Below are 27914 nucleotides of genomic sequence, written 5' to 3' on the forward strand. Positions count from 1 at the left end.
TTTTTTGCAACAATGCTGATTTCTGTTCCATTATTTTATTATTCAGGGCTGGGCGAGGAACACAGCCATGGTGCCATATTTTGTCTTAGGAGCCTCTACTGCCACTGGTCAGTGTTCGTCATCATACTCGTTACAACCTTGGTCTCTCAGCAATTGATAAAAGTCAGTTCAAAATTGATAAAAGTCAGTTCAAAAGTCAGTGATGATTTTCTTGTGAACTACCCATTATTAGAGAGCATCTAACAAATAGTTTTCATCAAACACATTCAGCCCCTGGTTAACCTGCAGACCTTCTTGCACAACCTCAGCCCTATTCACCACTCCTACCAAAGGGTCCTGACCCCATGGTGTGCCCCCTCCTCCTTGACTGGATTAAACTATTTAAGAAAACACAGACAGCCTCAAAAGAGGAGGGAATACAAACCACCAACCTGAACAGCAGCTTTCCAGGAAATATAAATGCTCTTCCAGACAGTATTAATGCTAAAATCAAGGTAACTTTAGTTGCATAACTGTTTCAATGAATGTCTGGCAACTAGCAATCTGAATCTCATTTGTATCTACAGAGTATAATAAAGTGAACTCAGTTCTTTTAATTGCAAACCACCCTTTATTTCTCCCAGATTTATTCCTCCCAGATCTAGTCAGCTCTCAGTCTGAAGCCATAAAACCATTTAGGTTGTACCTCTTCCCCTTTACCTTTACTCTCTCTGTTTCCACATCTCCTCTGCACAGAACATTAAACACTGGAAGTCACACAGACGTGTTTGCGTTTCAAATAACTACACTTGCGAACTGGAGGCAAAGAGTATCTAGTCTCAATAAAAGAACGGCATTGAGGTCACAGCTGTACTTCACAACAGTATGTGAAAAATGAAAAATCAGTGAAACAGCAGCAAAGGCTATGCTTAACATTAAATGATTCAAAGTGCCCTGGTACCTGTTCTTTGGGCCTTACTAAGTAAGTTTCTGGAAGAAACAAATGGGCTGGGGGTTTCTCAGACAGATGAAATCAGATGTCCAGGAACAGCTCTCCCTCATTTGCTGGTTTAAGAATCATTATGCAATCCTGAAACTCAACTGTATCCTATCAGATACTTCCAGGGTGATTTTTTTTTCTTATTTTACATATTACAGGCAGATGCTCACCATTAATAACAGAAGTGTGGGGATTTTTCCGAAAAAAAAACTCCAAATAAAGTCTTACATCAAGTGTGTTATCAAGGTTGCAGGTCAGAAAAGGATGCATTCCCAACAGCCAATAATGCAGCAGATTTTAACAAATTCAGCAAATTTCAGGGGAGATTCAGAGAATGGCCACTTAATTCCTGCAAGAGGAACCAATTAAAAGCGTGGTGCTAAAAGGAATTTTGAATGTATTGCTCTTGAATGAAACAATGTTTGAAGAAGGAAATGAATTTGTTTATGAGAGGCATTGTTGGCTTTGCTGAGTTTTACCACCGCAGTTTTCCTCCAACAGGAAATACATTATTAAACAAGAAGAAAGCCTCTATCAATCCCAGTAAGGCAGCCTAAAGTTAATGTCAGCAGTGACATAATAAGGCTCTTCTACCAGAGTTTTATTTGGCATTTTTGTCTATAAACCCTCCAGAACTGCCAAGTTCCAATTTACATCCAAATTCCTTCAAAAAGGTTGGGATTTTGACTTGAGCCTATTACATACTCTTATCTGTGTGGGTTTTTATTTTAAAAAAAAAAAAAGGGCTTGAGTTCTTCAAGGCTTGGGCTGGCTTTACATTAACCATTTTACAGAGCCTGTCATAACAGAGCACCAAACCCCACCAAAACAGAAACAATAATTTATTCAGCAGAGCAATCTGAGCCTTTAATGTACATTTTTTGAAGCTGCTGTCGGATATATCTGCCAAGAAACAGGTCCCAGAATCTAGGTCCAAGACTACAAACCTTACCAGAATCAGATAATTACATTGCATGATAATGAACTAGCACAGTTAAGGAAGCATCAGTGCTGTCTTAGTGGTTGCTAACAGTGAAAGCAATGAATTAGTGTGCCATCAGAGCTGTTACTGTACCCGAGGACTGCAGTGCTGAGCTTCCAGCGCTGCTCTGCTGCTGTCCTTGTGCTTGTTCCAGGAAGGCGGCCGTGCTCAGCTCTGCCCCGATTTCTCCTTCTCCCCTCAGGGGATGCAGAGACCTGTGCCACAGTGGGGACCGGAACAAAGTTTTGCTGATACTGACTTGGAAGAGGGGAAAAAAGAACGAGGGTAAGAGAAAATAGGGAAAAGTATAAGATAAATAACATGGGAGTGAGTGGTCAGCGTTTCTGATTGATTTATTGAGAACACTGAAGTGCTACTGCCGCATTAAATCCTGCTCACACCTTACAGACACAGACCTAGAGTTGCGGGGGATGGAGTTGGTGAAGACAACTGCAGTGATTCTGGGGCTGAAGAAAGCAGATGAACCAGCAACTGACCTGGACCTAGTGAAAGACCTAGTGAAGATGTTTTGCCTTCAGTAGCTTTCTCCCTGATGAGGCTACTACCAGCCAGATCAACTTAATTCAGCTCATTCTTCTTATTTTCTCTCTTCTAGTCTTGTTAAGTCAGCATGTGCAGACCTAACTAAATGCACAATATTCCTCCAAAGTAGAATTTGCCTTCCTGATTTTATCTAGGATCACCTAGAGTATTGCCCTGATCAAAAAATGATGCAGGAAGCTACAGAGAAGCCCAAAATGAAAACAACTCATCCTCCCATCCTCAAACTCCCCCATAATTTCCTCTGTAGTTGTCAATTTGTTGAACGAGCTCCCGTGCTAACCAGAGATCACAGTTCATCAAACACTCCAGCCAGTTCTTCTTGTATCCTGAACAGACCAGCTCTTAGTGGCCAGCACATCCTTGCCCTGACCCAGCAGTACCTACCTCTTTTTCTCTCTCTCTCATAAAGAACAAATAAGAAGAAAGGAAACCAAATTGCCTAACTTTCTCCGAAAGTTTTGAGTCTAACTCAACTCACTTGCCTCCCTGGAAGGGCTCTGAACTCCTGGCCAGTGCTTTGCTCCAGGCAAACCGCGCGGCTGGGTGGTCCAGCAGGCCTCTGAGCCACTGGTAAAGAGGCACTGAATACATTCTGCACTCCCTGCCCAGAAAATCTGAAAACTGCTAACGAGATGCAGACTTCACAGATGAGGCTGGCCCCTTGATTTCCTTCTGCAGCTTGTATGGAAGCTCAGGCAGATCCTTGTCCAAACCTCAGAAATAAAATTATTTTTTAAAAAAGGCAAATCCAGAAAACCCTAGGATCACAAGAATGTGTTAAGAACTAGAACTGCCTACGTTAATAATGTGCAGACTAATAATTAAGAACAGCCTGCCACTAACAGCAAAAAATTTGGGGGGAATTAGGAGTGAGCACAGAACAATGAATTGTTCTGCTCTGTTTGATAGCTCACGCCGGGTATGGTAGTGTACCCTGATTTTGTGTAAGAGTGCACAGCATGCATTGCTTTGCTTTTGCCTTGACATCCTTTCACACACATCCAGCTCACTCTCCCCACCCTCCATTTTTTGGCTTTTTAAAACTTCCATGTGCTCTTTTATGCAGGAAATGTCTGCACTGCTCAGCTGCAGGAAAGCACCACTGAGTAGGGCGTTGTGTAGTTAGGGCCTGATCCCATTTGCTTCCTCACATGTACCTCCCTCCCACGGCAGACCTACAGAAAGTGAAGGATCTCAGAAAGGTGCAGGGATGTCTCCCTGAATGCCCAGAGAAAGACGCTTAAGAAGTTTCTCTCTCTAAAAAATACTGAAAAACACACTAAAAAAAAGAAAAAAACTCTTAAAATTATGTTTGTTTTTCTCCCCCAAAAATAGCAAAGCATTTATTCTTGTTTCCCTTCTGTTTTTGTGACTGTATGGTGCACATTTTCAGGCCTATGGGCTAGGAATGTCTCTTTCCTGAACAGAAGCTGGGTTTCTAATCAAAATGAGTGCTTTATGAAAACACCCCAAATACCATGAGGTGCGGGCAATCCCAGCCTCAGAGGAGGAGGATCGCTGGAGTTGCAGCAGAGCAGCCCTGCTGCACCACCACCACCACCACCAGCCCTCCCTCCCCAGCTCGGCTCCAACCCAGCCCCACTGCAGGCACACACTGGTGCTGCCACGCTCTCATTTTCTCTTTAGAAAGAGACACCCTTCAGCAGAAATCCCTTCTCAGAGTATGCAGGACTGTTCTACCCTGCGCTCGTTCCTCTGGGTTCCTCTGTATGGCCAGAAGAGCAGCTATAGCTGTCTCATCCCCGTTCCTCCCTGCACACTGGGAAGGCAAGCCCAGGTCCCATTGATTCCCACTGCACTGTCGTTACTGCATGAACTGTGTCACTTGTGTCACTTAACCAGGGGAGAACAGTGTCACTCGGGATCCCATTCTGTGCCCAAATCCTAACACAACGGTGGCCGCAGTTCCCCAGAGGCAAAGGCACAGATGAAGGGTGGGCGGGCACGTAGCGCGATGTTCTGCCGCGCCGGCGGATAAGCTGTGCAGCAAGCAACTTGGCCTTCCCAGGGCACAGGCACATTCTCTATGCCTGAATTTGCAAAATCCAAATTGCAGATGCAGGGAAAGCAGGCAGAAAACTTATCAGCTGAGATTACATGGATTAATTGCAGTTAATAATGATCTGTGAAGGGCTATCAAAGGCCACCAGTGGGAGAGAGAATGAGGAGACTGGAAATGCAGGTGTTCAGTAAGGCAAGGAGCAGAGCTGTCCGCTCTTCTTAGCAGGGCGACTTCTCCTCGTGCCTCACGAAGTCAAAAGGGGTTCTGGTTATGGGGGATCCCAGCGTTACCCTATTTGCCACTGTGAAGCCTCCTGGGAATGATGAAAACTTGGTACCTTAATATGTAGAAGAAAAGTTATCCTGATGTTGTGCCACCCAGGAGACGAATTTCAGGTAGAACAGACAGCAGAGTCTGCAGACACATCCTCAGTCTACAGAAAAGACAGTAATTACCATTCAGGGGATCTGATTCTGTTCATGGACTTGCAGCTGACCTCACCCATAGCACAGTCTGAGCCACTTCTCTCCTTCTGTTTCCATCGTGATCCTCGGTCCCTGGCTCTGACCATGTGTGGGCACAGGACTAAGTCTCCTGTGGACCTGTTATTACAATGGGGCTCTAAGCTCTACTGTCAAACAAACCATGACTTTCTCCCAGAAACAGCACAGCAATTGTTAAAGACCATATAGAGCTGAGAATACTCAACCTCCCCATCACACTTTCCCAGTGGATGATCATTTTTGACCCTGACCATGAGGAATTATACGCTCTCTCTTTGTGACCTGGACACAAACAGAATGCAATGTGCAAAGCTTCAGAAAGCAAGAGAGATGTTTCCAATGTTGAAGATGTATCTGATATCCCATCTCTCCTTCAGAGCATACCAACTCACAAAGAATATCTCGTGCTGATTAATCTTCTGGTATCACTGCTCTCTGAGTACATTAAACCTGAAGCTTTTACTGGTCAAAGTATCATATTTTTTTCGTTATGAAATTTTATGTTCATCCATTTCTATGCTTATGTTTTACTGAGATGTAAGTAATACACTTTAAGAAACATTTAAAAACTAAACAATCACAGCAAGAAGGGGTGACTGCATGCTTACCTGCTGGTTGCACCTCAGCTCATTCATTTGAAATGAACAAAGAAACCATTTCTCCAGATCCATACCTACCTTCAAAATCTGTGTTCTCATTCCCCTTCCCTTTACCTCAAAGGTTCTTGCCTGCTCAGGGCAAAGAATAATCGGACAACGTCTGATACTGGGTTTAGGAGATCTGTGGGAAAGCTGTAGGTCCCAAAAGCTTGGGTCCCTGGAAAAGGCAGAGAGCCAGAAGAGGGCAGGGGCTGACAGCAGGGCGGGCAGCACGGGTGCCTTCTGAGATCTAGCACCAGCTCTGCCACCCACTTGTGCCAGAGCAAAATCTCAGCTAAAACGCTAAAACACTACCTTGACAGCATTTCTTACACTTTGGTTGCTTGACTTTACAACAGGAACGGGCTTTTAACCTTGCCATTGGTAGCTCATATTTGCTGCATCAGTAAGGAAGCTTGTGCCTTCTTTCCCCTCAAAGCAGGTGGCTTGAAATTCTCTAGAAAACCACTGAGCTCTAGTTGTTTCTAGAGGTCTACAGTACTTCACGGGAGCAGCAGAACAGGCACACTAGCCAGGATCCCACTTCCCTTAAACGAAGTTTCTGAAACACAGCTGCTGAGTGGGACGGGACGCCTGCACCCCGCAGCTGGCAGGGAGCGGCGCATCCAGCAGGAGGAGCGTCAGGGCAACCCGAGCGGAGACTTCTGCTCAGAAAACAGAAGCCCAAGTACGGTAATTAGGATCTCTCTGAGCACTTAATCAATAACCCCGATCTAGATGAATGCAGCTCATCCTGGCACCTGTTTTTGCCCATTTGCTGCCTGTCTCCTTTTCCCAGTTTCAGTAGTCGTGCAAGTGTAAGTTCCCTTTACTGTATGTACCCCCAAAGCAATAAAGCAATAATGTGCTTTCTCTATATCTTTTCATTCTTTCTTTGTAAAACAAGGTTAATGTTGATGACACCATATGTGCTTAGTCTGAAAATGTAGAAAAGGGATCAGAAGTTGAAGTAACAGTGGAGAAACGCTGTCTTCTGCTACATTTCAATATTGCCATCTACGTTAAACATATACACGAGTCTATTTGAGGTTGCTCTCACTGTGTAAAGTTTGCCTCTCACTTTTCAAAGAACAGAAGTAGCTAGAAAAGTACATTTTCCCTCTCTCTGCTCTGTAGCCTTCCACCCCAGTGCTGCTCCACCTATTGGTGTCCAGACGCCGCATGTCTCCAGGAGGAACTCACTGTAGCCCGCGTTACCGGCCAGCATTTGGGTTTTACCGACCTCTTTCAATCCACTCGCATGCATTGCACTCTTAAAACATCAACTGCTCTGTGCAGTGGTGGTGTCACACTGCTGCCTCCCCTTTTAATTCTCCAGCTGAAACACACTGACACATAGAGGCATATAAATGTGTGAGTGAGCACCATGTGTTCCCTATAGTTTTCAATGGCTGATGATTTTAGATGCACAAAGTAACAGAGAAGGGTTTGGATTTTTTTTTTTTTTTGGTTGATTTCCCCTCCCCTCTCCCCCACTTAGAAAATGTGTCCCTTTTGCAGGGCTGGGCAATTTGGTGCCGTTCTCTGCTCTCCCCAGGATCCCACTGCTTTGGAAACTCACAGCCAGTGCACGTACAGAGCCCAAGTGGGACTCACAGTCCCTGCCACATTGAGGACCTAAAAGTTAACTTGTTTTACCTAGACTTGCTTTTTCCCAGGTCCACCTTCCTTCAATTCAGCTTCTTGCTTCTAACCTTTCAGCTTATCAGCATTGATTTATTTAATACAAAGTAGTGAGGTTACCTTAGATCAATTATACCTTTTTTCTGTGCAATTTCCAATGCTTAATACATCTGTTACTGCTCAGCCGCAGGGACAACTTGTCCAGCTGGATCCTAAATTATTTCGATCCTTAATTCAATTGTATTTTTGCCACAGCCCAGCCAATGAGCATAATTCTTTTATGGCTAAGAAGCCTCTTTAGAAATAATCCAATAGCCCATATTAAAATATAGGTCATTGTGAAAACTGCCAAGTGCCTGACTTGTCATAACTTCGAAGAGAGGCTCCGAGTCTCCTTTAGCATTGTTGATTCTTTCGGTGCTCGGAGGCTTAATTTTAAAACAATCAGCTCAACAAAAACAATTTACTTATAACTGTCCAAACTAGTCAATGTTAGCTGGGGAGCTAATCTGCTACTTGGTGCTGCGCTTGGATAAATGCTACAACTGAGGGCAACCAGAGGTTTCCAAGTACTCAACCAGTTCACAGCTCAAAGGATTTACACAGACCTGTTGCTATAGAACTGCAAAGGCTTTGAACAGTAAAAATAAGTAAAATTCACTCAAACCTACACGAGGTGGCCACGTGAAATCACCTGCAACATCAATGTGCAAACTCCCATTAGGCCAAATATATACAAAAGTTCTTAAACATTGAGAAGAAATTGTTCTGGGCTCTTCAACTAATACCCATGTTGAGATTTGGGTCCTTTTGAGCGTGTATATTTATACAGATTGACTTTGTTTTTAAAAGAAATAAAGAACTGGTCTCATTCGGGGTTTTGAAGGAGACTACCTTCAATTATCGTTTTTTTCTCCTGCCTCACAGACAGGGAACCACAGCATATCAAGGAAAGCTTAAGGAAGTCAGTGGCTTGTCTATAAGTACTCAGGAAAAAAATATATATATACATAAAAATAACTTTAAAAAATGACAAAATGACAAGTGGAATTTGGATAAGTGAGGCTTTCATTTTCCAAAATCTCCTCTCCAAATCTGAGCACACATACCATTATCACCAGCCACAAAGGGAGTACTGGTTCTAGACCAAAGAAAATAATTTGGTCCCAAATGTTAATATTAGGCCTAGGAGAAAGCACCACCATTGAATAACTGAAATGTCCTCGCTGTTTGGTTGGGCTTTAGTGCAATCAGTGCAATCAGATGTTATGCATTTGGAAAAAGAATGACCTGTCTGTCCTATTGTGCCTTCTGATACAGCTGCACAACGACTTAAAACGAGTGAGGCTATGTAAAGACTGGCTTAGAATGCCTCCAATAATCACTGCGGTACACAATAAACTTAAGATCAGAAACCAACATTAAGGTGCCTATTTCTAATTAAGCAAGATATCAGTGCTCATTCTCAGCCTTTTTGCAGCCCGCACAATTGGACACATTTTACGAGCTGTACAAGCAGAGATAGCAGCGAGAGACTGGCACCAGGAGAAGAGACAGGTTCTCCCAGCAAGCAAGGACAGATTGCTTCTGGGTTTTTGTTTAGTCTTCTCCACAGGAGAAAAATAATATCCAGCACCTTGTCATTACCAGTACAGTAAAAAAATCTAGCCTTAGGGTCAGCTGAAATTCAAGTTTTCAGTAGCAGGATATATTTTGGGTCACCTCTCAGTATGGCTTTAGATATTGAGCGAGGTGTCTCATTCAGGCACTGCAGGAAACTGACCTTATGAAGTATTTCTATGAAAGCCTTGATTCAGGGAGATGCAATAATCCTATGAGCATGTGGAGTTCCCACTATTCCTACAATTAAGCGGTTAAAACCCTCTTCACATCCACAGGCATATAAAACCAGATGAGTTGGACAAGCAAAATGAGCTTCCCAAAGGAAGGCAGATTAATCTGGTATCTTATTCTGATAACTGCCTTTTATAAAGGCAAGGAAAAGGGGGTAGATATTAATCTCTCATCAACTCAGAAAAGCAGATGCTACAGTGACACTTGTAATTGTAAACCTCAGCAGAGGAGATGGGGTAAATAAAAGAATTGTTAAGACACGAAAGGAAGTAACTGAAGAGAAAACAATAGTGTTGTACTGTAAGGGTAATTATCAGCTTGGAATGAGGTTACACAGCCCAAAATATTTGCATTTATAATATGCACACATAAAAGTTAGTGTTTGCTAATGAAATGTGGAGATGACGAAGTTGGCAGGCAATATTAAAACACAGAAGAATGGGACTCACTCAGGAAAAAAGGATGTTCTTAAATCCTTGAGCTACAGAAATGGGATGGAAGTGAACAGGATAAAATGTTAAACTTGGACTGAAACTGGGAGCGCTCCCACTTTCACCCCACTTACACCCGGCTTTGCGAATTGCTCTGACACAACCATCTCCAAGACAAAGTAAAGCAGAGGTTAAAGCAGCAGCAAGAGCTAGCGTAGCAATTCAGAAGAGGTAGTGACAAAGAATATCCTTGAAGCTGAAAGACAACTAATTCTGGTTTGAAAAGCCCTAAAGCAGATTTATAATATGAAAAAGAAAGTAAGTGCTAGTAAACTGGAAAGAGATTGAAGTCAGGTGAAGATGGTGTGCCCGTACAGTGTTGAAATTGTGAGGGCTAAACCCAAAAGTCTTCACCATCACCCTCTACACACACACATACTTTCTGTGGAGGCTCCAACCACCTGATTTTGGACCTCTGCCATGGGTGTTCTCCACAGAGTCCCCACCTGGACCCAGCCAATACTTCTAAAATGAAAAAGATGCCACGGGGTATCTTGCTCGGGTCACCCTGGTGCTCCCTTGAAGAAGACAACCTGACGCCAGGGATAGCAGATCCCAGGTAAGCAGCCTGGGAGCCACGTGGTTGTGCCAATCTCAAGCAGCTTGGTAAGGAGGAAACAAACATTGCCATCGTAAGAAATAGGGAGGAGAGGCCTTGTCTTCCCATAGAACTTGGCTTTCTTGTGTACATGGAATAGCGACACATCACGGAGAGCTTTTGTAATATCTGGTCGCAGTGTGAAGGCGGTTTGTAGCATGGCAGGCTGTCAAACTGCTGGCTTGGACCAACCCAAACGGGCCCTCTCACGGAGATGTATTTCTTTGGATCTAGGGAAGAGATACTGTAAGAACAGCCTCCTAACAATACAACCCAAAGCTTTAAATACTAAGTAAATGCTACATTTGGAATAGCGACATGATTTTAGAGATACAATAAAGCAAAACTGCCCGACCCACTCCTAACAACCCAAGAAGCTGGAGCTGACACATCTGCTGTCATCAGGAGGCGTCTGGTACAACATGGTGTCCTTTACCTGCTAACCGAGAAAGATGGGCACCCCTGCCACTGCCATGTTCCTAGCACCGGAAAATTGCTTTAACATTGATTCAGTAAGAAGGCTGTCATCTACTTTGCACCCAGCTCCTACAGCAACTGGCTAGTGCCCGAGCTTCTTTTGTCACAGACTGACCAAAGCTAACTGCCTTCAGCTTACGCAGTTCGTGTGAAAAACACGGAGTCTTTCACTGCTGGTCAGCCCCACGGCTGGAACAAGCTTAGAGCTTCTGTGGATGTACCAGCACGTGAAATTAAGGAGGTGGTTTATATATCCCCTGCCCCTTTTTAATCTTTTTATTATGTGTTGGATTACAAGAAAGTGATGTCCTGGGCCTTCGAGCCCAAAGCCCAGCTCTCACAGGCAACTTTATCATACAACCTCGCTCATGAAACAACATCCTAGAGCATCAACATCCCTCTTTAGTTCCTACCGTACTCCCAGCTCTGATAGTTAGCACTCTTCTCTTTTTCCAGCTCAATTTTTCATTTTTTGTTTGCACTTTGGTTGAATGCTGCTGTTCTGCTGTTCATTTTCCAGTGACATTTGCCTTAATTTATCACGCAGCCATATCCCCTTCAGTCACTGTTTTGCTTGGCTCACGTGCCAAGCTGTCCCATCAGGCAGCTCAGAATCAGCACTAAGCAAGACCCTTTCCAAAGGCACCAGGTCCTGCACCCTTGGACACAGTTCCCCAGGGCCCTTCTCCGCAGGTGCTTTGTAGGACGCAGGGCAGCCAGCGCCTGCAGTTCTGTCGGCCGGGTGGCAGAGGGCTGTGCTGTGCTGCTGAAGGCTGTGAACATGAGCCCTGCTGCCAGCGAGCACAGCGAGCCTTCGCACCAGCAGCTAATGGAGGTCTGAGCTGTTGTTCATTGGGGTTTTTTCCTTCGTAGACACTAAGGTATGAGAGTGACAATCCCAGCTTGCTACTATAGCGTATAGGGGATTCTCCCATACCTTGCAAAGAGAGTGATAGACGTGAATTTGAGTGATTGGTCACTAACCCAGCAACACCGGATGAGTTTCTGAAGATACTGCCTGTTTCCCAGTCAACTGTGGGACATCGTTAACAGCCTGCCATCTTGCCTGGCTCCATTGAGGTTTCTAAACACAATATTCCCTTCCCCGCCTGCCACTCTACCCGCTGTCAGGCTCCATTAGGCGTAACAAGATCCAGACAGATTCAAGATTAAGCAACTTTTTTATAAAATCCAATTGAGGACTTTCTTACCTTGAGGGTGCAGCAGATATTACATTAACCAGATTGTGCACACTTTCCATGCAAGAACTAAAGGCAAATATATATATATATGCACAGTGATTTAATTCTCTTCGGAAATAAGCTGGGGCTTTCTAGATTCCTCCCACCACCGACATGATCAAGGTTGGCTAATTGAGACCGTTGTGGGGAAAGGGTGTTCCTTAGCGAGGCCTTATTTTCCAGAAGCAATATGTGAGCACTGCTGTCTAGCATAGGAAGTCCGTGCAGATTAAGATGGTGATAGTCACGTGGAAAGAGGGGAACCAGGTTTAAAAAGCTCCTTACTGCCTAGGCTACGGCTTCAGCTCCCAGCGAGGCTGCAGTCCCGGAGCAGTGGAAGAAGGAATCCCCCTCCAGTCACCTGCCCCTGCCCATAGGTGCCAGGGAATGGGACAGAAACACCCCCAGTGCTACCTGGTGAGTCCCCGGGAAGGTGGCTTCAGGGCTCGGGGCGGGGAGAGGGGCTCTCCCAGGGCCAGGCACAGCACCCGTCCTTGGTTTGCCGTGCGAGGCTGGCGTGCGGGCTCACTGAAAGGCAGGCACGCTCGAGGACACCACATGAAACTGGAAACGGGGTGTTTGTGTGATGCATTTAGGGGAGGTGACTGAGGGGTGCTGCGAGGTGCAGGCAGCAGTGCATGGGGGTAGAAACATGGGCATGGGCAAACCCCAGGTGTTCACAGGGCGCCGTGCAATGACTGTGCACAGAAGTATTTGCAGCGTGCACGGCCTAAAGTGTCAAAGGGATATAGAAAATGGCTTTCCGTGGTGTATTTGGAGAAGCATGAAACCGTGGAATGATGGAAAGAGAGCACGAGCCACGTGTTCTGAGCATGCAATTGCTCTGAAACAGTCTAGACACTGCTCAGATGGTTTTTCCAGACAAGGGCTTTGGGAACCAAGTCGCAGCTGAGGAGCATGAGAAACCCAGTAATGCCAAGAGCTTTTAGTGAAGGCAGAAAATCCCCAACTTATCAATAGCTGTCTCAGTAGCACCTTCACAGTCTGTGGTACGGAGAGGAGGGGAAGATGCTGATTTAGAAGCTTAACTCTCAACTGAGACTCTTCTTCACCTCCAAATCTGCAGGGGAAGCAGGGATTCCTTGCAAATTCAGACTAGCACCTCTGCACGCGTTATGGTTATAATAACAGAGTTTCAGTCCCAGCAGAGTGAGACCAGTAGCCTGTTAAGGGACTTTTCTGCAAGCTGACCTGTTCTCCCTGACGCTGGGCAGAAGAGAAGCTATTTGGCATCGCTGGTGGGGAGCTGCCTGTTTCTGCCTTCTGTGCTCAGACTGCATTGCCTAGCAGGCAGCCAAGGGACAGTTTCTGCTCACAGCTGTGACAGGAGGGGCCCCGAAAGCCTCCTGCAGCTGTATTTAGCCAGCTTTTGGCACCAGACACTGTTGATCTGCTAGCTAATTATTTGCTCATTTTACACCTAAAAGAGCCGGGTCCCATTTGGAACAGCAGTAAATACTTAATGCCCTGCAGATACCACAACCTGACAGCTGACCGCTACCAGCCCGCTGCTTTCCAGGAAAGAAAGAAAAGAAAAGAAAAAGAAAGAGAGAAAACGCTGTGCATCCACCAGCTCTGGCGCGGGACGCCCAGCAGCATCCAGCCCTGCCATCCCCTCCGGGTTGCAACCCCCAAAGCCAAATTTTAGCGTTTAACCTGAGTCAGGCAGGGGAGCGCAGGCTCCCTCCCGGAGCGGAGCAGGAAGGGGAGGATGAGGCAGAACCGGGCTGCACCTGCCGGGGCTGCTCCGCCGGGGGGGAGCCTTGCACTGCACGGGCAGGCAGAGCTCCGAGCGCCCCGAGGGCTCCGGCAGGATGAGTGCCGGCAGGGACAGGGACAGGAGCAGGGGCAGGACATGGCCAGAGGCAGGACAGGAGCACAGTGAGACCAGGCAGAGCTGCCCCAGGTGCGCCGCTCCCCCGCGGCGGAAGGGCGCGGGCACCGCCGCTCCCCGGGGGCTCCCCGGTCCCCCCCTTCTCCCCCGCCCCGGTGCCCCCCCTTCTCCCCCGCCCCATTTGCACGGCCCCTTATTATTCCGGCTCTGCCGCCGGCCGGGCCTCGCTCCTGCCTCTCTGCAAGCGCGGAGCCGCCTCCAGCGGGCTGAGCTCTCCCCCCCCTCCCCTTTTTTTTTTCCCCCCCCGATCCTCCTCTCTGTGCCCGTTCCAGGCGAGGATGAACAAACAGAGCCAGCCCGAGCGCAAAGTGTCGGTGGTGGCCCCCTTGGCGGAGCGGCCGGGGCCGCGGAAGGACGTGGAGCTGCTGCTGGTGAAGGAGCACAACGGGGTGCAGTACACGGCCAGCACCATCCTGCCCGCCGCCCCCCGCTACGGCGGCCCGGAGCGGGAGACGTGGGGCAAGAAGATCGATTTCCTCCTCTCCGTCATCGGCTTCGCCGTGGACCTGGCCAACGTCTGGAGGTTCCCCTACCTCTGCTACAAAAATGGAGGGGGTAAGCCGCCCGCGACCGCCGCGCCCCGACCCCAAAAGCCGCATCCCCCCTGCCCCAGCCCAGCGCGGGGCGGTTTGGGGCCGCGGGGTCTTCGCCTTCCTCCCCCCCCCCCCCGCCCGCTCGACGGGGCTTTTTCGGTGGCAAAGTGCGGTGTAGAAAAGAAAAAAGAAAAAAAAAAAAAAACTTGAGCGGTGTAAAACAGCATCTAGAAAAGTTAGCGCCGGGCTAGGGAAAGGTTGCTCTGCAGTGATTTTAATGGGGGATTGGGATGCGTGCACTTCAGGGGCTCTTTCCCCTCCTTTGAGTAGGTAGGGGACTTGTTACCAACAAAGCCTCACCCCCTGCACGCTTTGGCACCGCCAGCCACAAAAAGCTGGCACCCGGTAACCAGAATTAGCCCGGAGCGCCCAGCCCAGCTTCAGGACCTGCACCCCAGCAGCCCCTCAGCCCCTGCAGGCAGCGCCCCGCGCCGGGCGGGTGCTGCAGCCCCGGGAGCGGGCAGGTGCCCCGAGCAGGAGCAGGCGGGTGCTGGGTGCTCCCAGAGCCCCCCAGGAGGAGCAGAGCCCAGGAGGAGCAGAGCCCAGCAGATGCAGAGCCGCGTGTGAGCCCTGCGTGGTGCAGATGGAGGAGCTGCCGGGTGGCGAGCGGGTTCTGTAGGGTGGCCGGGTACGTCTTGAGAGCGTGGTTGCCTGGTGATAAAGGCTGAGGGTTCACGCTTGTAGCATGGAAGACTTGCTGCCCAGGAAAAGAGGAGTGTGGGATGGGAAAATCCCTGGCAAGCGGGGTTACACTGGTCCTCGGAACTTAAGGGGGCATGAGACGGGGCTGGTACTGCAACACTCGGTCTCAGCTGGGACCTCCAAACTTCTGAGGAGGGGCAGAAAATCTCCGCTCACCAGCCAGACAGGCTGCAGGCAGTCAGTACCGACACAAAAACCCTCTTCTTGGTTCATTATGTCCAAAAATAATTCAGGTAGCTCACAGTGCAGCAGCACAATGCAGCATGAAGCCAGCAGGCTTCCCTGTCAAGCGCAGGTGGAGCAGGAGCATCCTTCACACAGCTCTGTGCATACGCACCCCTCTGAGCTCTCTCTTGCAAAGTTTAGGGACACAAATATAATGCCTATATAGAGGTGATGCTCACAGTGCTCGGACTCCTTTCTATCATTTTGGGTCACTTTTAATCACAGTCCTAGCCTGCTTCCTTTGTAATTTGCTGCCAGCTCAGGCACAGGAGGTAACAGTCTGCATTTTGTTCAGTTTCCACGCATTATGTCAGTTCAGCTAGAGAAACCAGGATCTCCTCTCCCCTCTTTAATTTAAATACCTCTGAAGTGAGGTGGATAGCAAGCCACCTACTTCACACCTGCTAGAGGCACCTTTCTCCTTTGCACCCATTCTTCCATACTGTCCAAGGGGAATCAGAACCTTTACGAGTGAAGGTAGAGGGGCCCTGTGCTATCAAAGTCTACACAATGACCGAGAACTGGTTGTTGGTACAGATTATAAACACTTTCGTTTAATCTGCTCTTCAATAGAGAACAAACAGCAGTAGGAAACATCACAATCAATACCTAGGATGTCATTCTTGAGCACACAGATAATGTAACAACACCCTTTGCTAGCACTTGAGAAGACTTTTTTCAGTGTAAAATGAAAGGTGGGATAATCCTGATGGTCACAAGTCAGCAGCAACAAATGAGGTCGGGAAGACGAATGAAGACACATTAGCTATGCCTATTTAAGGACAAACTAATTTTTACAGTTAGCTTGTGTTTGGCTTAATGAAATTTAATCATATTGAGATTGTTTTTTCCTTTTTCTATCTGTTTGATAAACCATGGCCACCACCACATCAGCTAACAGTATTTAATTAGGACAATTTCCAGGCCAGATCCTGAGCTGAGAAGTGAGGAATGCAGATACAGGCAGGGTCACTGACTCTCTTCTCTCTTTACAACACTTGTCTCTATGCTATCTTAAACATCTCCCATCCACTGCCTCCATGTTGTAGGTATATATCAATTTCATTTAGCAGAAACTCCTGTAGGAGATTCAGCCTTTAAAAGTGCTTTACTACATGCCATAAAAACAAAGGCACTAATAGACATGGAGAAAAGTTAATTACATCATCCTAGTACTTCTGCTAGTAAACTTTGCCAACTCAAGCTGGTCAAGTATGGGGTACGAATTTGTGTGTCTTCGACAGATTGACACAAAACAAGGCAGTGAAAAGGAAGCATCTTGTAATGCCCCAAGTCCTAAACCACTAAGATATTTTAACACTTTTGTTTTCAGCATAGCTGGTGCTATCTGGTTAAAAAAAAAAAAAAAAGTGCTATCCTTCCAAAATCTACACCCACCAAGGCTGTACAACTGCTTTTAAATGTTAAATAAGAGTGTTTAAGGACACTGAAGTGGTAGAAAAGGGCATCTCCCTCTACATCTGAAAAAAGTGACATGTGGACTGCTATGTTCCTAGGACCAGCTATGATTAATTTGAGATGCCAGCAGACACACACACACTAAGGGCCTTTCCATGCTTGTAAAAATAGGTGGTTCTCAATCAAGCGTGAGAACTTGCAGGACCTCAGAAGGAAGGTACAAATACACACTGCATTCCCTCAAAGTTGAATTTTACAAGGAGATAGATGCATATACACACCCACGTCTTACTAGCCAAATCCTCGAGTTTCTTTCTTTGGTAAACTCCAGGGAAGTTTCCTGATTAAAAACTAGAGATAGAGGCTTTTGTGTTAGATCCTGAAGTCCCACGCAGACAAAACTCCCATTAGTTCACTGAGTTTTACTGACACAAGGTATACACTGCCCAGTGGTACCTTTATAGACATTTTTATGTTATATAACTTCAGAGATAACACTGTTAATGGTTAAAAATATGTAAATATGTATCTGTATTTTAACAAAAGCAACTGTTTGTTACTCCCAGTAACAAAAAGCTAGAGAATAGGAAGCATCCAGCAGCACTAACCGCTGAATGAATAGCCAGAAACATCTGTGTTTTGGGAGTTGCCTGCTGGGAGACCCCAATGGGACTTGTGCACAAAGATAGATGGCAGAATGTAACCCTTCTGTGAATGACTGTGATTTTTGGAAACAGTCTTCAGCTATTAAGAAAAATAATCCCGAATCTTAAGTAAGATTTAAGAAACTAGAGTGTTTATCCTTTGTATCAGCTACCTCCTTCCATAGGAGTTGCCTGCCTTACCAGGGCAGGCACAGATCCAGTGGCTGTACTATAACATGAAGCCACAGAAAACTTCCAGGAAAGTTTCATATGAACAGACTGGATGAGATCTTGCCCTCACGGACTACTTGGAAGCGGGATATGCCCACTATGTATCCTGAACAACCTTATAAAATGAGAGGGAGGCTCTGCACAGGAGGTGAATTTCTGCAAGCTCTCATTAAGTAGATAAGGGGATACTCCAGAAAGAGGGGGGAGATTCTCAAACATTGCCCTGTCAGTTTGGCTGATGAATAAACACCACATCTGACACATATTCCGGCACCCCTCACAAGACAAAGGAAAAGCACCATTTGCAGCAGATCAAGGACTTGTTGTGCAGTCCAGTTCTGAGAGTTCAGAGCAGCAGGGCATGTCGCTGGAGAAATCAGCAGCCATGGCTGTTTCTGCTGCCTATTCTCATGAGTGCTCTTCCCTCATTATAACTCATTTCTGGCAACAGCCCGTTTGTGGGGTTTTTGTTGGTTTTAGTAACAACGACAAAAAAAAGATTCCCTTACTGTATGAATCTGTTTGTAAGTGGACAACATAAGTGTACTCAAGACAACTCCTTATAGCATATCTAACCTCATGAGTGTTCCCCCGATCAGTACGAGGCGATGCTGAAGTACAGAAGAAGAGCATTAAAATTAGACTCTCGTCAGTTTAGGGAAAGATTTATCTCGGTAATTTGGATTACATCTAAAATGGTACTGATGCCAAGTGAAGTTGAGTAATGCCTGGTATGATTAACTGATGTGCTCCCTATGGGGGAGGATGATGTTCAGCCTTAGGTAACCACGCTATTGTTGATTCTGTACCAGATACTCTTAGCATTAACATTCTTCGTTTTCCTTCATGGTCATAAGAAAAAATAATATTTCCCACTGAAATTTATGGAAAAAGAATTTACCAACATAAAATACTCCTTTTTGTGAGCCAAAGTATTTGCAGTCATGTTCAGACTACTCATTAGGAAGCATGTAATTGTCGGATTAGTCACCAGAGACTTATTGTATCATAAGAATCAGATTAAGCTTTTCATGAATTTACAAACAGCTGCAGATAAATATTTTAACAGTTCTCTAGCTGTCATAATATACACTTTTAATCTCCTCTGAGATGTTATTTTCTTAAACGTTTTTAGACCACATTATTTCTAGGAGAAATCATTTGCTTCAAAGAACAGCTTGCCAGCAATCAATGCACTTCAGAAGAGAGGTATCTTACAATTTATCCTAACGCTCTGTTTCTTATCCATACTTCCACAAGCTCTAGTGTGGGACTTAGCAATCCACAAGCAGACAGGTACCACAGACAGCATACAACCAAATCCAAATATCCCCTACTGTACAGATTTTATATGTATATATAAATAAGTATGGCTAGTGCACCATTTGACCAAAAGCAAGATCTGACGCTGACCTGCAGCACCTTGCTTTTCTACCAGGCTCTGCTCCCTGCCTTACAACAAGTGTCTGCCAGTAAATTTAATCACTAATTTGAGAAAGAATACCATCTGGCACTTTACCTTTCAAAGGTGGCTGACCTTTGCCTTGTAATGTCAGTGTTTACATTCCAAAATAGCACTGATGATGGTAATAAGTGAACTTTGAAGCAATCTCACAGCAAGGACTATGCCAAGAGTATGAATCATTAATCAATCAAAGCATGGATGCAAATCGAGCAATTTTGGTTTCCTAATACAGGTTTTCAATTCCCATTATTGCATCGAACCAGGGACCTCAGACAGGTCTTGGACTATTACACTGACCTCCACACCGTGGCTAAGAGCTTTGTGCTGCAGGGCTTCGTGTGATGTTTGGGACAATCTCTGCTGTGCCACATGACAGTCCCTTCTTCCCGGATTCAGTGGCCAGCTCACAGTTGCTCTCTCCTTTTCACACATGACTTCATCACTCCTCTTTCCTCCCCATGACAATCATTTATCAGCTGGTACATACAGAGCATGGTTTCACTGAAGCTCACCAGCGCTGTAGCTCGCATGCCAACAGCTTCTCTGAAATTCCCTCTTCTCCTCCACTTGTCCATCAGGCTTGCTGGCTCTACAAAATAACTCTTCAGAACTATAATTTTCCCAGGGCTATAAGCTACTGTATTTTACACCTACTGCATATGAAGCATCATGAACACTTGACAAGGAAAAACTGAATATTTCTTACCCACATCTTTTATCAATTCTAAAATTCCAGTTTCTGGGTCTGGAGTAAGATACCATGAACCGCGTACAATTGTTACACTGTATGCACTCCCAGCTGAATACCTGTCTTAACAGAAGTTAAGCCAGTCCCTGAACAATTCTAACAACCCTTAGCTTGACAATTTTACAAAGGTTCTAGAGATATACAAAGGTTCTAGAGCAGGTTGCTGGTATTTAGCTTGAGGTCAGACCATATGAGGACCATCCTGTGGTTAGTGCAGGACAAGCATTCAGAACTGATGCTCTGGTCAAACTGGTGTTCCAGCTTCACTCCTCCTTGTTACCAAGACAATACAAGAAGCTGGTGTGACCCCAATGAGCTGGTTTTCTGACAAAAGCAAAGCCTTTTTCTAACCACAAGGAACGAACACACTTTGATTACCACTCAGAACTATTTTATTCTGAACTAAGAGGAAGAAAAGGCATCCAGTAGCAAACTGCTATCTTAGTTCAGTTGTTTGGGAATCTAAAATCTCTGCTTAAGGTTTTTTTTGCCCCTCCATTTCTGGTGCCCTTGTCAATTATGCCAAGCAGCTGAAGTTGTGAAATACCCCTGGAAAGCCATTCCGCCAGGACAGGTATCCCTCCTCAACAAGTTCTCTAAGTCACATTAGCAAGCTTTCAATGTTCCTATTAACAGATCCACGAGTTTCTTATAGTTTGGCCAGGGATACTCAATCAAGCTGAGACAGCAGGCATCTAAGCTTCATCTGTTTCTAGGCTGTTTCTCACTGACATCTTTTTAAGCTCCTTATTGAATTCACTAGAAGCAAAGGAAAACAGCAAGGCCATATCAGGAGTGCAGCAGCCAACAGCCCGTCTTTACCAAAGAACCCAAAATGTCACCAGTTCAGTGAATATGTGAATACAACTACAGCAGCCTAAAGAGAGTTATTTCAAGGCAGATTACTTTCCTGTCCAGACTTAAGTATGAAATATGAAACAGGATGCTAACAGAACTACTTACACGTAAGATGAGAGGGAACATACAGTTTTAGCAAGTGTTTAGATACGCTACGAGGGAATTTATGATTAAAATCAGTCCACAAATTACTGAACCTCTTGCTGTGAATTAAAATGGAAACAAATGGTTTAGGGAAATCTGAGCAGTTCTGAGCAACAACATCAAATAGCTCATGCATGCAGTTCTGCTGTGTGTAAGGGGAGTCTCTTCAGTTGTGCTCAGCTCTGAAGCCTTTGTCCCAGGTTCACCAACCGATTAAAGTTAACTGTAGCGTGGCTCTCTATTATGTTTGTACTGTAAGCTCCATAGCATTTAAATATACTGCAATTACTAGATGATATTGTACCTAATTGCTCTCAGCGATGTTACAAAATAATAAAGCACCACTCTATACTTAGAGATATATTTATATTAACATATTGTAATTCAGGAGGCAGGAGACAAGTTTAAATGGAGTCTTGTTGTGAGACAGCTCCAGATCTTTTAGTCCTCCCTCACTCTTTGTATTTTCCAGCTGCACTGTACGTATCCATCATATAGAATATACAGAACCATGGTACTGGTCTTCAGGGAATCTCACACTGACAAACAGCAGTTATGATTAATTTGCACCTAACTCTTGTCTTCTCAACTTGAAATGTGACAAGAAATTATTATTATTATTATTGAAGTTGAAATAAGTTCATTCACAACAACTCCCCCGCCTCAATTCAGTTTCAGTGAAGATGATGTAAAGATTCTGGGATTATCACACTTACTGTAAACATTCAGTTTCCCTTCCTTGGGATGTTTGGAGGCAAATCATCCATGTCAGCAGCCTGTTACCCATATCTTGACAACCAATTATTCCCTCCTCCAACTCCTTAATCTTCCCCTTTGCTGCCTCTGAGTTGTCTTGGACCTTGCATGGCAGGATCTCATCCTAATTGCGTACATCTTGTGCACTGGTGCCCAGCTGAGAATGGTTTCCTATGAAAGGTTCTCCTGCCACTCAAAACTCTACTTCCTAAAGATGGACATCTGAGTCCTTTGGGAAACCAGCACCAAAAGTGCCCAGCCCAGCCCAGTTTTCATGGAAGTCCTGGAGAGAGAACTGTAGTGTAATTCAGCATCTCAGCTTCTGTAGGGATTCAACATACTTCATTTAAACCTCGCTGATTTTGAAACTTTTATTTCAAAAAGGCAGGGAAAGGGGATAGTTGGAAAGGAAAGGAAACAGTTAAGGTCCTTGCACTGTGACATGTTCTTCATGATGACCATAGGAAAAAAAAAACTGTAAATTACTTCTCAAGGGTATCCTTTGTTTTACTCTCACTCCTCCTTCTCCTTTCCCCTATTCTGTATTTAAACAAGTTTTGCAATCTCCCTCCGAAGCATGACAAAGGTGACAGCACTGACTCCGTGTTGAGAACTAGGGTCTCCCATTCAAAAGCAGAAATTGTCAGCGGGGATGCCTGGCTACACCAGCCACACATTTCTTTGCACCCATATTCATCCACAGCACACTCCCAAGTTTCCAGCGCACAGAATTCCATGATAACCCATTAATAAACAAAACTCAGACAGGAACGGGCAGACAGTTGTCTCTTGCCAGTCCATAAATGCTTTCTGTGACTAGCATCCTGACTGCTGGTACGCAGTAAAACAAGCTGCCCTTATTATACAGGAACACTTTTTATAGAAGATTGTAATTTTTCCAGTGCTCCTGCCCTTTAAGGCTTTATGAGCACAATCACTCACTTCCAAAGGCACAATTGAGTGCAGAAGCTGGGCTATTAATGTAGACATTAACTGGCTGCTATTATGTGGCTATCTTGCTTGCTATTATGTGGCTATTGTTTAAGAATACACGCTAATTTAAGCATCCAAAATAGGATCCAACGCTATCTGACTGGTGTTGCCAGACTACGCAAATATGAAGCCTTTCTTGGTTTGTTTAGCTATAAAGTGCTTCCCCAGAACACGCATGTTACACTAGCCTGGCAAACAGCAGCAGAAGAGCAGAGCTTGGTCCCACCCCACCGAAGTACACAGGAGTTGTGAGTCCAGCAGCAGCATATCACTCTTTTGCAGTTTCATTTCAGAGCTGGAGAAAAAAACATGTGATTTCCAAGCACTGCAATTAGTGACAGAGCGAGCAAAAGCCACGTCTTGCTACAGCGCTCGTGCTAGTTTGAGAAACAGCTTTTGTGGAAGGATCGGGGCCGGGTAGTTGCATGGCATCCGTCTCTGCTGAAGGCTGCAGAAGGGTGGGAAGCGAGCAGCGGGTTTCTGGCCCGTCGGCAGCAGGCAGGAGGACAGGCTGCCTGCCTGCCTCGCTGACCATACAAACAAGCTGTTACCAAGGGCCCAGCATATGCACTGAAATACGCAGCCGAGTGCTGGGTATCTTATTTTTGGCTATTTATAATTTATTCTGCACCTTCTGAACTATGCATACTAAGTAGCACTCCTCACTGATTTGACTTTTGTTTCTCCTTCTCCCTTTTTCTCCTCTGTAATCCAACTCCTCTTGCAATGCCTGTCCTTAAGTACACCAGTGATGTCAACACGTTAAGATCTGCATCTCTTGAGGAAATTACCATACTGATGTCAAATTCCTATTTAATTTTAAAAAGAGAGAGAGAGAGAGAGAGAGAAGCTGGACTTTTTCTGGCACACCACTCTACGTAGTACGACACAAACTTTCTTCAGACCACAAGGTGGAGCAGTAGATCCTTATAGATCTTAGTAGATCCTAACCTGCTAATTAACCTGAGGGCAACCTACTGCATTTATAGGAAGGAAAATGACCGGAGGACCTAACAGGGTGGTTTGTGACTTTCAGATACAGAGCTGCCCAGTACCAGTAATGATCACTCCAAGCAGATCCTTCTTGGATGTCCTGATCCATTTCATTTAGTAGGAAGTGAATAGGAGCGGCTTTTAGCGATGCCTGATGCACACCCAGGGGTTCCCCTGTCAGCACAGCCACAGAGATGGCAAGGAGAGTTCAAGGAGCAAGGAGAGAAATGAATGCAACATTAAAACAGAGATTACTATCCATTCCCTCCAAGGAATGCTACAGGAGGAAATAATTTCTCCAAGTTTAGGGAGCTGTTCTTTGCAGTACCCCCAAACAATTTAGCTTTGGAAAACAGCCAGGCTCCACACAGGCTGTCACTGCCATCCTACAGTAAGAGCTGGTTTGGGTTTTCTGTTCCAGTGTTAGTGTAACACGCCTTCCAGCAGGTCTCAGTACCTTGCCTTCCTGGCAGAAACAGAAAGCAAAGAACAATTAAGCATATTGGAATAACTATGATATTACAAAGTTTAAGGCCACACATTAAAAACACTTGTCAAAACATCAAAATCACAGGTCAGGACTACTCAAACAGCTGTTATCAGGATGCAGGACTATCTGTCCACTGATAACCAACGAGGCTGATGCTAGAGAAAGCTCAGAAGTTCCTTCCCCCGGCCAAGGAGCCACTCTATATGCACACGGGCATCCTATTTACGGGGTTTATCACAAAACTGAGGACTAGCTCATGCTGTGGAGTGCTCTTGTCTCCTCCCTAAAGAGAAATGCAGATGTGTCAATGAGATCATGAGGCAGGTGTTGGCGAGACCAGAGACACTCCAGGATTTTGTTTTGGGGAAGAGTTTGATCATTTGCTCCGTTTCTGCAGTTTGTTTCTCATTTACGTATAGTTCCACAGCCTTAGTTAAAATCAATAGGTTTGTAAACCACAAGGGAGAAATCCTGTCCCAGCTGAAGTCAATGGGTGGTTTTTTTCCATTGACGTCACCAGAGCCAGGATTTCAACCCAAATAACAGACGTCTCTCTCTTAAGGACTCCTAAGTAGACAGAATTTCCAGACTAAGAATTATGTGAGAAGAAAAACAGAGTAAAGCAATAAAAAACTATTCAGATTAAACTGCTACAGGAGACTTCCACTGACCAGTAACCGATCTGCGCTCAGTGCAATAGTACAGCACTTCAGCTGCCATGCAGAATGTCAGGGCTTCCGTAGATGATGGTCATTAACACACAAAACAAATTTACTCTGTGAGAGTGAGACTGTGACCTCGGCATTCTCCTACACAGTGCTCCAGCAGTAAAAATGCACTATTTTAAGAAGTGCTTTTTACTCACAGTTTCATAGAGACAAATGATTAGGCAGGAATCTTTTTCTAGCTCTCGCAGCTAAAGAGAAGAGCTGGGAAAACACAAAACAAGCATGAGACTCTGAAAGACAGAAGGCAAACAAAAGGACTGGACTAGAAGACCTTACCTTTTAAGACACTTTGACTTATTCTGTAGCCTAATGCATGGCTTGGGAATTTTTTGATTGCCAGGTGTAGGAATAGAGCTGGCATTGATTACTCTCTCCCTTTGCTCTTCCCTAAAACAAAGTGACAGAAAACAGTGTCCAGGCTATTCCTAAACCGCAGCGTGATCTTTCACTGATGCATATAGAGGCTGCTGACAAAATCCGTGTCTCTAACCCTAAATTAAGATATTTGGACATCTTCAAGATCACCTAGTTTCCCTCCTAAATCCTGTTTTACAATCATGGGGTATTAACGTGCTCAAAAGCTGTTCAGAAACATGAAAAAAATAGAGCTGTGATCGATCAAAACCACCAGACTTTGCCACACTGATTTCTCATGAGGTCTGTGTACCCGGTGAACAAGATTGCCCCCCAACCTGCCAGCACAAAAGCCTGTGGAGTGGCGAAACAAGAAGGATTTTGCTTCAAACTGTTTCTAAGCCTCTGCTTCACCTGGGCAGTGAGCTGTGATGGGCCCTGAGGTAAGGCTCGCCTTCTCCCCCAGCATTTCAGCCAGGCCCACGCAGGATGGCAGTGCTGGAGTGCCCACTGGACTGCTTGGCCTGAGGGGAAAATTCACTTTGCTGCTTGGTCCCCATCAGAAAAATAGTCCCCTATATAAGAACCACCATAAAGCTTAGGTTTCCAACTTAAATAAAAACTTTCACCTGATTAATGCCCACAGAAGAGGGAGAGTTCTGGGACAGAAAACGAAGGATGTGGCTAGCCAGTACAGCAGGACTGATGCAGCAGCATTGTGGTTTGATAGTGGTTTAGGTGAGCCTCACTTTGCCTTTCAGAGCAAGGGAACATCAAGAGAAGCAGTTCGTACAATCCTCCTGTTGCAGTGATGCTACTGAAAAGCTTTGCTTTGTGCCCGCAGTGCCCAGATTCTCAGAGAGGCCGTTTGCTGGCTGTGCCTTGCATCTGGAGTATTACCAGCACTACCTTAGACCAAATACAGTGTGCTTTTTGGTTTTTCCCCCAAATGGAGAGGTTTCCCATAAAGAATGTTGTGACACAGCTTCTGTGAAATTCTTGTATTTGTCACTGCTTACAGAAGGTACCAAGTAACGAAACCACAGCCACTAGGGAGCCACCCTCGTCTAGGCCTTCTAAAATTTTAGCACAATCTGATAGCAACCAAAATTTTGATAAGAGGGCAGGGGTCTTGCATTGCTCTTGGTAATTATGCAGTAGCATCCATCAATGTAATGGTAAATTTACCCAAATATTCAAAGCATCACACCCCCACAAAGGGTTACAAATAGTGATGCAGCACATAGCTTACAAATAAAGAAATATTATTTATGGCTAGACAGCACACTGCGTCATTTTGAGGCTGTATGTGAGAAATACACAGTTTTACACTGCATATAGCATGCCTAATAGCGATGTACCAGCAAACTGTAGGTAGAATAAACACTTTTCAGTAGTGCTGACAGAAAACATAGGTGGGTTTAAATAAAACACAGAGAATGACTTTGTACTGTATGGAAATGCGTTCGCCTTCTACTTTCAAGCCCTGTGTAAATATGCATTATAAATAATTTACAGTACAGTTATTCCGCTTCCTGTAGAGGCATGAGAAAGAGCATTGATCCTGAAGGCTTTGTTTGTAATGGCTGAGAGTAAAGCTTTGATTGATTAGATTTCTTAGAAATAGGAACATACAGCTCTCCTATACTTCTGTGACAGAGCACGGCACTTTATTGAAAATAATTTAGAGGATTCTGTTATGCAAGAGTTCATAAAAGGTAAGATAGCACAGAAAGTATTAACAATAACAAAAAGTATTATAAATAAATCTCTAATGAAGCCTAGAAGGAAAAGAGCACTTTTCTTTGGTCATTGTGCCCCAAAGAATTGGATTTACAACTTCAGATTGGATTAATCACTAAACGGTACAGCAAGTTTTAAGTGTACCTCAGGATGTTTATACTTGATTCTTCTCTAGCAGAATTTTGAAGCATTTACCTCCTATTGGTTCGCACATTAATCCTCTTGAAAGCTGCCTGGCACTTGTCTAGAGCTGATATAAGATGTCTTAAGCATTTTGTTTCACCTTGGCACAGTTATGAGTCTCATGGTGCCTAAAACGGGTACTCTATCCTCTCCAGAGGATGCTTAACTTGGGGCTGGTTTTTATTTTGACAACTAAAGGCAACCTGCAAAAGAGAAGCAGCCTGAGAGGAACACCCTGCATTTGAGGTTGTGCTGCGAACCACAAACTGTACTGTTACCCACGCAGAGCAAAGTACACAGAAGATACCCCATCCCACGGTGTACCTCAACTACTGCTATGGCTCTAATTACTGTGGCTCTAATTAGCATGCTGGAGAAGTTCTGTCACCTCCCAACAGGTACCCAGTGCAGGTGCCATAGGCAGGAGATGAGTCTCCCCGTATACACCCCATAGAATGTACCCCAAAGCAAGCAGCTCCCACAAGGGCACATGTTGGCTGGGTCCTGACTCCAGACTGGAAAGACCAAAACAAGGACTAACAGCGCCTAACCGAGGGGCTGAAATCCAGCGGATTCATCCCAGGCTCTGGAAGCAGGAGGCACATCTCAGGGATGTAATTTGTCACATGTGCAGCTCAGAAAGTGGGGAGGTAACGTGGGTACAGGTGCCCACCTAACTCTTCACCCTGTCAATACGTGAACCTGCTACACCAAGAAACACCTCTAAGTAAGGAGG

The 27914-nt window shown here is 45.2% G+C and overlaps 2 protein-coding genes across 3 annotated transcripts in view; one reads left to right on the forward strand and one right to left on the reverse strand.

The window, feature by feature from the left end:
* Nucleotides 1-27914, reverse strand: part of LOC310905612 (uncharacterized protein) — a 724478-nt gene that overhangs the window by 600473 nt on the left and 96091 nt on the right. The window lies entirely within an intron of this gene.
* LOC310905597 (sodium-dependent noradrenaline transporter) overlaps nucleotides 12208-27914 on the forward strand; it is a 67873-nt gene continuing 52166 nt past the window's right edge. Inside the window, exons 1-2 of one of the 2 annotated variants that reach the window (XM_083852089.1) lie at nucleotides 12208-12411; nucleotides 14182-14464. In XM_083852089.1, coding sequence (XP_083708215.1) covers nucleotides 12382-12411; nucleotides 14182-14464 — 313 coding nt within the window. In that variant the 5' untranslated portion in view covers nucleotides 12208-12381. Of the gene's footprint in view, nucleotides 12412-13401; nucleotides 13922-14181; nucleotides 14465-27914 lie in introns of those variants that run through there. The other variant, XM_083852090.1, reaches the window with a different exon arrangement.

The sequence above is a fragment of the Anser anser genome (genome assembly GCF_964211835.1).
Source record: "Anser anser genome assembly, chromosome: 11".
Classification (NCBI taxonomy): domain Eukaryota; kingdom Metazoa; phylum Chordata; class Aves; order Anseriformes; family Anatidae; genus Anser; species Anser anser.